At 39.6% G+C, this 12,664-nt stretch overlaps 1 protein-coding gene across 3 annotated transcripts in view; it reads left to right on the forward strand.

Annotated features, from left to right (window-relative positions):
• The window catches only part of COP1 (COP1 E3 ubiquitin ligase), a 198,974-nt gene that overhangs the window by 106,836 nt on the left and 79,474 nt on the right, over window positions 1–12,664 (forward strand). For all 3 annotated transcript variants that reach the window (XM_045028092.1, XM_045028090.1, XM_045028091.1), the window contains exon 15: window positions 8,930–9,046. In XM_045028092.1, coding sequence (XP_044884027.1) covers window positions 8,930–9,046 — 117 coding nt within the window. The remainder of the gene's footprint in view (window positions 1–8,929; window positions 9,047–12,664) is intronic.

A 12,664-nucleotide genomic window follows, 5' to 3' on the forward strand; every position in this document is an offset into this window, starting at 1 on the left:
GGACACTCAGCCTGCACCTGCAGCTCCTGGAACTGGAGAGGCAGAGCGCCGTGGCTCTCAGACTGTCGCCTGGAGCTGGTGTGGGAAGCAGTCCCCTGGCACTCTGCCTTGGCAGCCCTCTGAAAACTTTTGTCAATTTCACTTACATAAAGTGAAAATAATAAGAGCCTTCCAGGTGGGCAGCCAAGCAGCTGTCATTTTGACTTTTTGATAGTCTATTGGTTTAAAAAAAAAATCTTTCAGAAAAATTGAAATATTCTCTTGGGAAATCTTGAAAATTTTTTTTTTTTTTTTTTTGGTGAAGTGGCCATATTTCATTGGAAAATCATTCAGATGAAAATTATGGATCAGCCTTAGTCTAGTCTAGGATTTATGGGGAAGGTTGTATATCATGTTAGCTAGTACAATCCAACTAACATCTTCTTAAACTCTAGTGTAGACATAGCAAGTTTTATTTCAGCATGTGCCAGACTGATAGTCTGAAGATTGGGGAACTTTGGTTTAAAAAAAAAAAAAAAGTGTGTACAAGAAAGGGAGTGGCTACAGATAAATGGGTAGAGACTGAGAATGTCCTCTCTTGCTTTTATCTAAGACTGTCTAGTAAATGATGATAAAGCATTAAGGATCATGCACAGTGAGAAACACCTTGTCCTGTCGGATGTGTGACATGTTTTTTGAGAAACTTAACAGCGGTGTGAACAAAATTGGGTGGTGGTCAGGAAGGCATGGGAACTGCAGGAGTAGATATTGGGAATGAGCTGCTCCTTGCCTTCACTCCTCCCAAGACTCCTTCTGGGCCCTAATGACCCAGGATTTTGGAGTGCTCACCAGGCACACCATTGTGTCCCACTGGTTGAGCACTGCACATTGGAAGCAATACAATTTCTATAAAGGGGGAATGGATAGAACTGAAATACATAATATTTCTACTTCCCTAAAGAACTGGACTTTATCTGCAGTCAGTCTACAATATCACATTAGTTATTAGGCAATCATTGCTTTTGACTTCCTTCTGCAGCCACTGGGGATCAACTCTCCCAAATGGGCGCAAACAGCTTTGGACAGAGCTGTTCATGATTTTCTTTGAATGACAAATTAATTTTTCATAAAACATTAAGCCTTGCAAGCCTCTGCCCCCTAAATTGCTTTTAAATTCTGTTTCAAAAGGAAGTCATATTAGTGTTTCTTAAATGTGTTTGACGTTCTCAAGGTAATTGGTAATTTCACTTACAAAATGCAGCCTTTATGATAATTTCATATTATGGAGATTTTTTTTAATGGCTTTTAATAGATTTTTTTTCTTCTTTATGGTGGAAGTCAAGACTGTTTCCTTTACAATTAAATGTAATAAGGAAAAAGTCCCTCTGTATAAATGATCAACCTTTTTATCATTTTGCTCCCCATTCATGCTGTGCATTTTAAAAAGAGCTTATCTTCCAAATAGACATGCATTTATTAGCATGGTAAAGAGCTATCCGCCTGAGCTGACTTTATAAAACAGGGCCTCACATCACAGCTTAACAATTCTTTTCTACAGAAACTGTTTTAAAAAGTGCAGTGTTTACACACATAAATAATGTATTAATAAAGACCTGCATTTTCTATACACATCCTGCCTTTCTATTCAAATAGTAGTTTTCTTTAAAGGTATATAGGTTTTTTTTCTGATCAGGCCTGGGCTAGAGTGTTTCATCCCCCCTCCTTATGCAGTCTTTTCACTAGTTACATATATAACAAGGACATCAGAGGTGAATGCCAGAATTGGAGACCTATTTAAAATACTTTTAAATAAGTATAGCTCTTTTAAATGCTATAGTGGAGAACTCAGTTTGCTAGACATCTGTTAGCCAAATGTCAAAACCTGCTTCCCAAAGCTCATAGAGACTATCTGGTCAGGGTTAACACCTGGTGGGAAGCCCAGCGCTACCATTCTGTTCTTCCTCGCAACTACCCCTAATGCTTGGATGTGTGGGCTCTGAGCTTTCTATCTGTAGTTATTGGCCGTGTCTGGAATGATGGGAACTGTAATGCATTGGTGGTGTAATGTAATGGTGGGAGAGGTTGGGGGGTGAGATCTTTTCCTCCCCTAGCTCCTTTTCTGATTGCTGAGTGTGGAAGCTTTACTAAACCTCCCTCCTCATCCCGGCTGCAGGATGTTCCTGTCTCTCTCTTTCCCCCTTCCCCTTTCAAAGTGGTGACAAGGTGTTGGATGCCTGGGTACTTGGTGCACTGCAATGCCCTTTGCCAGATACACACACATTGAGGGGAGTAATCCTGTGCTCACTTCTCTGTCAAAGATCAGACACAGTAAAAGGAGCACTGAGCAACAGAACCCCACTGGAACAAAGATTGAGTCTGATATAATTACAGACAGCATGTCAGGGCTATGCATACCATTCCATCCTCTTCATTAATCAAAGATCATCTAGAATTTGTTTGTGGGAATTCTCTGTATATTGTCTTCCAAAGGAGAGAATTGGAGCATAGAAGCACTCTGACTCCAATTGTTCATTGCATTTAAAAAAGCAAATTATATGTGTAGTTAGAGTATTTGTAGAGCTGTCTGCTGCTACAGAGGTAGCTGAGATTTACACACCCAAAGAGATATGATGACTGTTAAAATGTTGGCCCATGTTACCAGAGCCCTGAGAAGCTGCATAGCCTTCTATTTTCTTGGGATATTTCTATAAAATAGAAGACTATAATTCTAATTTAACCAGAAAAAACATGACTTTAATTAACTCTGGGTCTGGTAGGCAGTTGACCTTGAAACTATAAATGAAAATATGTAAAAATACCTACTTTATCTTCCTGAAATTTTTAGAAAGGGACTTGGTGTAGGTGTCATTAATACTATCTGCATATTGGGACCCTCTGAACCACAGTAAGCAGGGAATTGGAGATCTCCCGAGGCTTGAAAGGACATCTTGTAAGGCAGATGTGACCTCGTCTGCTAGAAACTCTTAAAGAGGGATCTCTTGACCAGTTCATGGTGGAGATCACCAGATATTCTCCCCCAGTGGCCAGATTTTATAGTTGATCTGTCTCTGAGAAGAGAACCACATATGGACCATCATGTTGTCTTTGTTTTGCCGTCAGCTCTGTACCCTGCCTACTCTTGGAGCATTCCTGGGCATGTGCAAACACCTATTGCCAAACTTCATTACATAAGCATTATTTTAAACATTGATGGTACGAATAAGTGGCCAATTTATTAAAGGAAACAGAAGTTTGTGCAAGAAAGTGTCCCGTGGTGGCTGGTATGACCTTAAATTCTTACTATTGTAAATACACTTTTATTGCCCCATCTCAAACAGTTGATGGGAATTTAAACCTGGTTTATCAGAGCAGTTTTTTTCCTCAAATTGAAAAATAATTTTCAGACATAAGTCACATTCCCTTCTCTATATTTTGACTCTTCCTACCAGTGACATAACTTTCAGACATTAGAATGATCATTGATTGAAACTACCTGTGACTGACTGTTAAACGTGCCTTCAATAAATATCCTTCTTAAGCAAGTTTTGGTAACCTAGTCATAGGCACAGAAATAGATTGTAGGGACCTGCAAGAACCTATTATACTCTAAGTACACAGCCTTTGAAAATATACAAAAATTAGCAAAAATATTTTGATATAAATTAACTATATAATAGGCAGCATCCATACCTCTCAACCTTCAAACCTTCCAACTTGTGATGGACAAGCAAAATGTGGCAAATGACCAAACTCTGGCTGTAGTTGTGCCCTGTTGTGCCAAAACTGATGCCATTATAATACTTTTTAACTATAAAAACTGTTTTATGGATGTTTCCTCACTCTGTGAATTTAATTAAATCAGCACTTCAAAAAGAAAATGGAGGAAAAACAAATTTCATCATGTGCCATTTTAAAGAAACTCCCCATGGTTTATTTGCAGAGATTGAATCCTGGACCTTCAAATCCCCCAGTCAGACCTCTATCACTTGAGCTCAAAGGATAATTAGTGGACTACCTACTAGAGGGGTTTTTTAGACCCACTTTGCCAGTGGGTTCTGTTCTAGGAGAGAATGAAGTCTAGTGGTTAGAACAGTGTGGTTGGCCTGAGTGCATGAAGACATGGATCTGCCATCTTAGAGGCCAGGGTTCTATTCCCAGCTCTGCCTGAAATGGCCTTGTGCAACTTCTCAGTTAACTTACTTGTAAAATAGAATACTTGAGTGCTGTCTGGGTTAAGGCATGAGGCTTCGTGAGGTGCACAGAAATTAGGGCTTGTCTATTCAAACAGTTTCTATGTGGCAAGCTGGGGTGTGAATATACTCCATGCTAGCTTGCTGCGGTCTAACTGCTCATGTGCATACTGCTGATGTGTATTAACAGTTTGTTAGAGTGTTTTGAAGTCAGTGCTCTAATAAACTTAACATGTGCCAGCAGGGTACATGTGGACAGGTAGACTGTGGCAGGCTAGTGTGGAGTAGATTCACAACTCAGCTTGCTGTTTAATTGTTCACGTAGACAAGCCCATAAATGGCATTCACAGGTAAGAAGATCAGAACTTGTCTGTAGGTCAGGGGTCGGCAACCTTTCAGAAGTGGTGTGCCGACTCTTCATTTATTCACTCTGATTTAAGGGTTTGTGTGCCAGTCATGCATTTTAACATTTTTAGAAGGTCTCTTTCTACAAGTCTATAATATATAACTAAACTATTGTTGTATGTAAGGTAAATAAGGTTTTTAAAATGTTTAAGAAGCTTCATTTAAAATTAAATTAAAATGCAGAGCAGCCCCCTCTCCCCCCCACCAGACTGGTGGCCAAGACCCGGGCAGTGTGAGTGCCACTGAAAATCAGCTTGTGTACTGCCTTCGGCATGTGTGCCATAGGTTGCCTATGTTGCTCTAGTTGTTTATTCTTCCACCCTAAACTATAGGTTATTTGGCTGGGCAGAGTGCCTGTGTGTGGAATATTTCTAGGCTTGGCGATCAGACGCCCTGATCAAACTGAAATGCTGATTGTCCCACAAAATTCCAGTACACTTGAGAGCTCAGTGGGAGGTTACTTTTCATTTTCATTGTCTCATGAATTTGGAGTAGAACTTAAGGCATCTATGTGAACTGGTTTCTCATAATGTGAATTAGTGAAAGTAAAATATTCTCTCCTCCATCTAGATATAGAAATAATGAATAGGCGGCAGTTCTGCACATAAACATGTTGATTAGTTGTAGTGAACTGAGCGAGTTAGTTCAGATTTGCAGAACTAGGTCCATGGAAAGGAAGGGTGGCCTGGTAGTTAGGGCATTGTCTTGGGAATCAAAAGATTAGTGTTCTGTTTCCAGCTCTATCAAGGACATTGTATTTAACCTTGAACAAGTCACTTAGAGCTTTAGGGGGAGCTCCATTTTTGAAAATAATTTTAATTGGAATTTTAGGTGCACACTTCTTCTGAAAATCAGGTTAAGCTCTGATGCCTCAGTTTCCCAGTTTATAAAAGGAGGATAATTGCTTACTTCACAGGGGTTTTATGGCTATATTCATTGTTTGTGGGGTGCTCAGATACTACCAAGAATGCCATGGAAAAGTAAATAAATGCGGTAATAGTTTATGGAGAGAGTGACTGTGAGACGAGAGAACTGTTCTCATCTCATAACTTAATACATTGACTTAAAGCAATATCTGCATATGGGATGATGAGGGAAGCATGATCCTTTAGTGTATGCTGAGCTTAGAAATTGATAGGCAGATGGACTAATTTTAGAGAACGGGCTCGGTGATACTGTGTCCTATAGCAAAATCATATTACCTGGTGCATCTTGTATATAAATAAAATGACTGTTCGATATTATGAATGTTTTGTGAAGAATATTAGCTAATGTTCATAATGTAGATGAATGTTCCTTTCAACTACTGCAGCAAATAGCTTCCTCTTATGAAGTGTTTGTCCAAAGCTCTGACCCATAGTAGGTTAATTTATAAACTAATGAGCATTTGAACCAAAGCACCAATCAATTAAACAGAAACTTGATAAAATTAAATCAATTTAAACAAGCTGCTTCCCAGACATCATCTTGTTTTTGTAAGGTGTGGATGCTTGGCCACATGGAGATGCGGCTCTCTGCAGCAACAAAACTAGGCAAAGCATGTTTTAAGAACAGTTGATCTCATAGGGTAGTTTTGCCTCATCAGCACAGTTCTAAGTGTTATCAGGGCATCTGTATGTTTTATAATTACCACCTCAGTCTCAACAAAACTGCTAAAATTCACAGTAAGTGAAGCAAAATTCATACAACCAGAGTTTATGAACTTGTATACAAATTTATTTCCAGCTAAAACATGACTTGTGATGTGGTTTTATGTTTTTTAAAGTTAGGGGGCAGGAGTTGGTAGGGGGGAGGAAATCACAAAAAAGCTGATAGCACTGTTCTAATCAGAGCCCTTTATGTTCCACAGCTATGTGGTCATGGAAGTTGCTGTGGAATCTAACCCTGGCCTACCAATTGTAACAAATTTCATGTTGGTTTTTATGAGCACCCGTATTGATTAAACAGCAGATGAGCTCACCAAGATCATTCTACTTTTTGTGATCTGAAGATGATTTGAATGAAATTGTGCAAAGGTGAAAGGCTAGTGTGCTGAAAACCAAGCCCCTGATTTATTTGTTACAAAATTAAGATCAAGTATCTGCTCATTATATTGATGTGGGGCCGAAAAGAAAATTACCCATATTGAACACAGTTTCTAACTTGTAGAACTTAGTTGGAAGGCTGCCTAATGAGTATTCAAAACAAGAGGCTGCATGGGACATATGTTTGCGAGGGGCACTACTATGAGCTGTGTTCATTTGACTCCCACAAATACCCATAGACTCTCTAGCTTTCAATCTAAGGAGCATTATCTGCTGGCATTACATTTTTTTTTAAACCACAGAAATCAGAATTACTTGCTTCCTGTGCCATCAGATCAATAATGCTAATGTCCTCTGCTGTCACTGCGACATACACTGAGCTTCTGTTGGCAGATCTTCTTTAAAGTGAGAAGCTAAAGCTTTTATTTGCTTGAAAAATTCTCTCCTACCCCCTGACTCCAGATGAGGCACTGTCATTTAGTATCACTTGGAGGAAGAGAAGGTCCAGGCCATGCTTGCAAAGCTGTATATTATCTTTTAATGTAGCTGGTTGTTTATAATGCATACTATACTTTTGGTAAATAAGAGAATGGATTATTACTGTCTGGAAACTGATAGCTGCATGTAATTTATCTCTTTTCGTAATTCTTGTATGCAAGTGTAGTATGTATCAACGTCTGCGTTTGATGGGTATATGTGATACTTTGTAATGGCTCCAGACATCTGTCAGATATTCCCACTGTGCTGTTTTTAAAGGATGCATCAATATGCTCCAAGCATTGCTGTTACTCTCACATCTTTGAAAGTGTCCTCCAAAGATGGCCAGAATTAGGGCAGACCAGGAGCAGCACTCCCTCCCCTTCCTTCGTGTGAACTATTAAAATAAATAAAGAGGAGAGGGGGAGAGTCCACTACCCTTCCTGTGGATAAGCTGTCCCCAAGCTCAGTGATTCTATAGGCATCTGTCCAGAGGCTATGTCTCCTCCTCCTCTGAAGCTCCTGGGGAGTGGGGTAATATGGGGAAAAGCTAATAGACTGGAGCTATAACAATATTTTTGTGTATCTTTCTTGGAGCCAAAGCAGAGTGGTGTTTTTTTTTCCCCCACCTTCCTCGTGGCCAGCCCTCTCCCCTTCCCCTCCACAGAGGCACCAAAGTACCCCTTCCATACAGAGGAGGGATATCTATATATAGAGGACCTGTCACATGCAAATCTATGTTAACCCTGTCTGTTTTCATACACTGTTTGGGGAGAACTGCCTATCTGCATAGCCACTATCCAATACGTAGTTTGCCTTATCCCCCACTAGAGCAAAAGGGGGAAATCAGGAGGTATAGTCTGCTTCCCGGGCTGCTCCTGGGAGAGTGCAACACAATACCCCTTCCTCTGCGCTCCTGGCAAAGCTGTGAGTTAGCCCACAATTTGCAGTGCAATTTAAAGTTCACGGTTGACTGGGTAGATAGTGCTTAATATGCCTAATCTTTTTGGGTTTAAATATGTACCTTAAATGTGTACATGAAGCTATTAGGGGAAAAAAACGAAGAGCCTCAAAGACTCTCCATCGCTTCGTATTTGTGAAAGAGGCCTGTCTAAGCAGGCATAAAATACAATCACATGTATGTGGGTATTTGTGTATACCATTTCCCCTTTTAGAGTAGTCCAGTACAGATTAATCTTTATTTATGTTTACCTCTACGCAATAGTCATTCACGTGGATTGAATTTAAATGTAACAATAAAAAGTAATGACAGGTTATACCCCAGTGCAGCTTTTTTCCTCCTGGTACCAATCTTTGAAGAATGGAAAACAAATTGTTCTTACTAGTTGTGCTTACAGATACATTTAAATGAAATCTATGCAGAGTGGTTACAACTGAGCGCACTGAGCAGGAGTTCTTCAGAGCACAGCTGGATGACAGAGTAGGTAGAATATCAGCCTCATTGCTCTTGGTTGTACAAGTCTGAGGTCCGGTAGCCTTGGCATACTGTGATTACAGTATGCAGCTAGACACCTGCATGAGGTTCCAAACTCCACAGGAATGCAGGCTTGAATCCTGTGATATTGTTTATATCGGGTGTGTAGAAGTGGTAAACTACTGTTGTGCTTGAGAATGTGCTGAAAATTGATCCATCAACCAAAAGCTGCCTTTTAGTACCCACTAATTTTGTTCACCTTGTCAAAAATATTAATGTTCATGAAAATCCCTACAAGCAAGTGTGTGATGAGTTTCTGTGGGAACCTATTTGAGTACTGACCATGTTTTTAAATCTTTCAAAAAGCATTTTCAGCCTCACTTACTCATTTCTGCCTCTCTTGTTGTGTTTCTCCTCAGTGAAGCTGTGGTCTACGAACCTGGATAATTCAGTTGCAAGTATTGAGGCCAAGGCTAATGTGTGTTGTGTCAAATTCAGCCCCTCTTCTAGATACCATCTGGCTTTTGGCTGTGCAGGTAGGTAACCAGTGTGTTTTATAGAGGAACAGAAGGTGTAGGGAAAGAGCAGACAACCCTCAAGTTTCTGACTATTCCTATTTGCAACCAAACAAGATACCCCTCTGAGGCCAGATTCTTCAAAAGACTCCTGGGCCAGATTTTCAATTGCTCAGACCTCACAACTGGGGGGTTGGATTTCTACCAGCGCTTTGCGCCCAGCAGGCTGCCATTTTGACACTGAGGTGGCAAGCTTTTTGAAAATCTGCTCAATAATTCTGATGCTTAAATGGAAGCTGAGATCTCTTGAAAAGGCTGACCTATGAAGAAAATAAGGCCTTCTGAACAGGGCCAATTAGACCATGGCACACTGGGCGGTGAATCTGTCTTGCAGTAGCCAGCTGCCACCTAATTATCTGTGCACCCTGCAGATGTGTTAACAGTTTGTTAATGTGCTTTGAGCTAGTCCCACCTAAGAGGACTAGATCATAGTGCTCCAACAAACTGTTAGCATGCATCAGCAGGCAGCACATGGACAGTTAGGTAGCGGCAGGCTAATGTGAGGTAGATTCCTACCTCAGCTTGCTGTTGTTTAATGGCTTGTCTACACAAACACTAAGCCACTATGAGAAACTAATATCTCCCAGTCTTAAGAGATACTTTATTACACTTAATTATTTTGTATTTCTTGCCTGATGAATAGCTGCAGGTATGTATCACTGTATGTGAGGCTCTGTAAATAATACAGAACTAGGGGCGCAGTTGTGGTTGCACCTCAGATGCCCTGTGAGGCATAGGTTTAATGTTGCATCCAACATATGGAGTTTTACTCTTTTCCTACCGCTACCATTCTCCTGTTTCTGGTCCTCTGGGCTAAAAGGGATCTTGGCTAACTGAGACTTTATAGTGGCAACACTGTGGGCAGGAAATGACATTGATTTAAAATAGTTTAAGTTGATGACCTCACTAGAACTAGTTTTGAGGAGTATGTAAACCTAATTTATTATTGTACCTGGAAACAGCTGAAAACAACATGCGGTGCCCACAACAGTTTCATTGGCATAAAAATAACACAACATTTCCTTCCTTCCTTGTGGTTTTAATGCACTTGTATCAAGAATTTCCGATGTTTTGTACACTCTGAACTTTTGGAGACATTTAAATACCATGTTTTTACCAACAGTTTGCCATCTCATTAAAAATTCACAATTCCAGGCAGGCTTTGCTTAGATTGTGACTCTTAAGAAGGGGGGTGGAGGAATGAATTTTTGACACACTGCAAAAATGGAATGAAGTTGGAGTGTGTAAAATATTGATTTGCTTGATAAAGGTAATCTCACAGGTTTAGTAAACTACATGCAAAAATAGAATTGAATTACAATGTTAATCAGCAATATTAGAATGTAAAGGACTCTTTATGAAATATATTAGGGAAATGAGTGCAAGAATCACCACTGACAAATGGAACAGCTGCGAATAAAATATAGATGTAAAAGACATCAAGCACCAGCATTTTTTCCTGTTAAATCAGATAACCATGATTGCCATTTATCTAAAATGTACTGGGGCCTAAACTTACAAAGCACAGATGGAAACTAGATCAAAATCTAGGGAAAATGTTAAAATTGCAAGACGTGGCATTAAAGCAGTTTAAAATGTTCCATAAACCATATTGGACTTTCATCCTCTGAGCAAGATTGGATTAAGAGGCAGTAACATGTTGGAATTATTTCGAGATTTTTTTAAATGACTCTGCATTTTGAGAGTAGCAGAAAGGTTTGACTAAAATGCTGTGGAGCAAAATGGCATTAATAATGGGGAGAAGTAGCTGGGGGTGGGGGAAGGTATAAGTTGAGATCGACGTGTCTAAATTCTGCTTGGTACTTGGGGGAGTTGTCTATTAATCCAAGTTAAAATGGATATCTGGCCACTTAATGATTTGCTATAAGAATCCTGTGGAGGCACTGAAATGATGGGAATGACTTGCCCATAAAAGCAATTTTAATGGATCTTGCAGTCACCAACTTGTATGAAAATAATTGATGGAATAGATGACAGAATGGAATAATTTAATAAGTTCAGGAACCCATTTTTAAACTTTACAGTGAAACAAAATTTCAATGTTAAGTGCAGAAACAGGCTGTGCATACAGTTCATTGTATTGTTGGGTAGGCCAAGGGATAGTTATTTTATTTCTCATTTCCCTTGCATATACCAATTTCAAATTTTATAATGCTTACAAATTTTATTTATTTTAGAAGGAAGGAAATATAGGTTATAAATGTAACAGTTTTAGAGCTGCTTTTAGGCTATAAAACTAATAAGGGAATAATAAAAAAGGCCTTCAAGAGAGCAGTATTGGAAATGAAACCCCCTTTGAAAGAAATGGCAGATCAAAAACATACAATCCCATTTTGCCATCACTCTCAGCACCCTGTGGGAACCTAAGACTGTCTGTAAAACACACTCATTGACTGAGAACTAAAGTAATGGGCTACCATTATGTAAAATGTAGCGTCTCTGTCCTCAACCCCATATACATTCATGGCAGGTTTTTTTCCTGTTAGGTAAATTGATGTTTGTTACTTTTCAATGGTATAATTAATTTGTAACAAAATAGCCAATACTTTATGGCATTACACATGCAGTAGAATTTTGTACAGTATTCCTTTAAAATTATATGAGCAGTTCTAAAATCCTACTCCAGTTCTCACATTCTGTTACTTTTCCTCTGATACTTTTTGGTTTGCAATGCCTCACACAGGGAGGGGGGGAAATGTTACGCACCTTACAGGACTGAGAGCTCACGTAACCGCCAATTATGCATGTGTTAAACATGAAACACAGCGTGCTTCTATATACCAACTTCATGAACTCAGATCATGACATAAGAGCAGCAGTTCTCAAACTTCGAGTCCGCATCCCATATCTAAAACTCCAGAGTCCTTTGCAATACCGCCTTTATGATTTTAATCAGTGTAGTTATGAAGGATCCTTCTACTGATGATATACTAGTGGGGGTTTCTAACCCACCTGTTATCAGTGGTATACATACCACAGTTTGAGAACAACTGAATTAGAATGTTTTCAGGAGAAGAGCAAAGTTTTGTGTGGTGACGGAGCTTCATGCTTGATTGCTTGATATTGGAGACATAAATGGATGAAGCAAATATAAGACCAGTGTGGTGTGGAGCACGTTTTCAATTCTCTTCATGTATGCTGAGTAGATTATAGGCTGACGACTCCATGTGGGGGAACGTTAAGGTGACTTAAGTCCCTTGATTGCGAAGTACAGTCTTCACTATATTTCTTGGAATTTGTGTTTAGCATCAATTTTTGTGAAAGCTACCTAGTCGTTGCTTGAGGTGCATATTATTTGCAATCCAATGTATCCTTAATGAAGTCTGGTGTGAGGGCATGCATAAAGGAAACTTGCACCCTTGTGTTTGTGTATATGCTGTCTGTATCAATCACCAAATAAAAGGAATGTACTGAAGTACTGAGGTGATTTGATTCTGGTCAGAGGCCAGGCAGCAAACTTTTTAGCACAGTCACAGAGAATTAGGGCTCTCTGCTCTAATAGCTTTGGCTACTGTTTACTTACTGATAAAACTCTGACTCTGCTAGTCTGCCCGTTGT

The sequence above is a fragment of the Mauremys mutica genome, chromosome 8 (assembly GCF_020497125.1).
Source record: "Mauremys mutica isolate MM-2020 ecotype Southern chromosome 8, ASM2049712v1, whole genome shotgun sequence".
NCBI lineage: Eukaryota > Metazoa > Chordata > Testudines > Geoemydidae > Mauremys > Mauremys mutica.